General features: G+C 44.3%; 1 protein-coding gene across 1 annotated transcript in view; it reads left to right on the top strand.

Moving 5' to 3' along the window:
- The first annotated feature begins 823 nt into the window (after window positions 1-823).
- The window catches only part of LOC102677295 (nose resistant to fluoxetine protein 6-like), a 26,045-nt gene continuing 25,606 nt past the window's right edge, over window positions 824-1,262 (top strand). Inside the window, exon 1 of the mRNA XM_031509984.1 lies at window positions 824-1,262. Within this exon, the coding sequence (XP_031365844.1) occupies window positions 828-1,262 (435 nt within the window). The 5' untranslated portion in view covers window positions 824-827.

Raw genomic sequence — 1,262 nt, 5'->3', positions numbered from 1 at the left:
TATATATATATATATTTTCAGCAACAACACCCACCACATAAATCACAATATAAAACTTTCATCAAAGGTATTCGTGAAAATTCAAAAAATCTTGGCGCGCAATAATTTCCTTCGATCAAAACAAATTTTCTCCAACAAATATTTGCTCTCAGAAAATTTGTTCACGTTGCATAACTCGCAAAGATCTTGGCATCAAGGATCATCGAGATTCATGGAAAGTGTCTCTCTGAAAGGTGACAAGAGGAGACAGTGTTCACCGAGAGAGGGAGGGAGAAGGAGGCCTAACAGGGAAACCACGGTGAAGTATATCGTCGAGAGAAAGGGGAACCGGCGAGTAAACGTGACTGCTAACTCGATTCACTTCATTCAGTGCATGATCCTTAGCCCCTTAGTGTGTGCGTCTCCTCGAAACAATTCTCATAATTCCATTTCTTTTTCTCTTCTCTCTCTCTCTTTCTTTCTCTCTCTCTCTCTCTCTCTCTCTCTCTCTGTGCATATCACGATAAAAAGAGTTAGCCAACTCGATCAGTGAGAAAGTGGAGTCTCGTTTAACGAGCGAAAAAAGAAAGAAAGAAAAGAAACTGGCGGTTATATTACAATTTGTTCTCGTCAACGTGTCAACGATCGACCTTCTTCACCGTTCTTCAAACATGATCTGAGAGAAGAAAATCGAGATAGAATTCGGCCGAAAATCGGCTATATTTGTAAATGATAAATCGATCCCGACAAGAACGATCCGTGAAGAAAGTGGATTTCGAGGAAAATCAATGTGGCAGACATCAAGAGGGAATCGTGAAAGAGATAGATCCGTTTAATCATCGAATAAGATGGCCGTATATTATTTTTTACTGATCCTGGCCTCGATCGCGCACGCGAGCCCGGTTTCGAGGAACGAGTCGAACATACTGCGAATCGGGAAATCTCGCGACACGGGAGCGGTGGCGAAGGAAAGGGTGAAGGGAAACTCGAACGACACCGATTACAAGGAGGAGAGACAGGCGTCGAAGGGCGGTGGGCTGGGGCAGTTGGCGGTCGGATTCGGTAAAAACAATCCTGAGCTTGATTGGAGGAATTATTTGAGGCTGATTGAATACGGGAACGAACAACGGGACGATCTCGATATCGATTTCATGGGGGAGAAGGTTGGAACGACGGCGAACAGTATCCAATGGCTGGCAGATCTTTACGATCCTCTCAAATGGTCCAGAGTGCCTGGTAAACTCGGCAAGGATTGCAGGAAAGAGTTGGAATTCTTTCTCGAG

This window comes from Apis dorsata, unplaced genomic scaffold, assembly GCF_000469605.1.
Source record: "Apis dorsata unplaced genomic scaffold, Apis dorsata 1.3 scaffold_196, whole genome shotgun sequence".
Lineage (NCBI taxonomy): Eukaryota > Metazoa > Arthropoda > Insecta > Hymenoptera > Apidae > Apis > Apis dorsata.
Note: the sequence above shows the minus strand (reverse complement) of the source record. Positions and strands in the feature narration are given on the sequence as shown.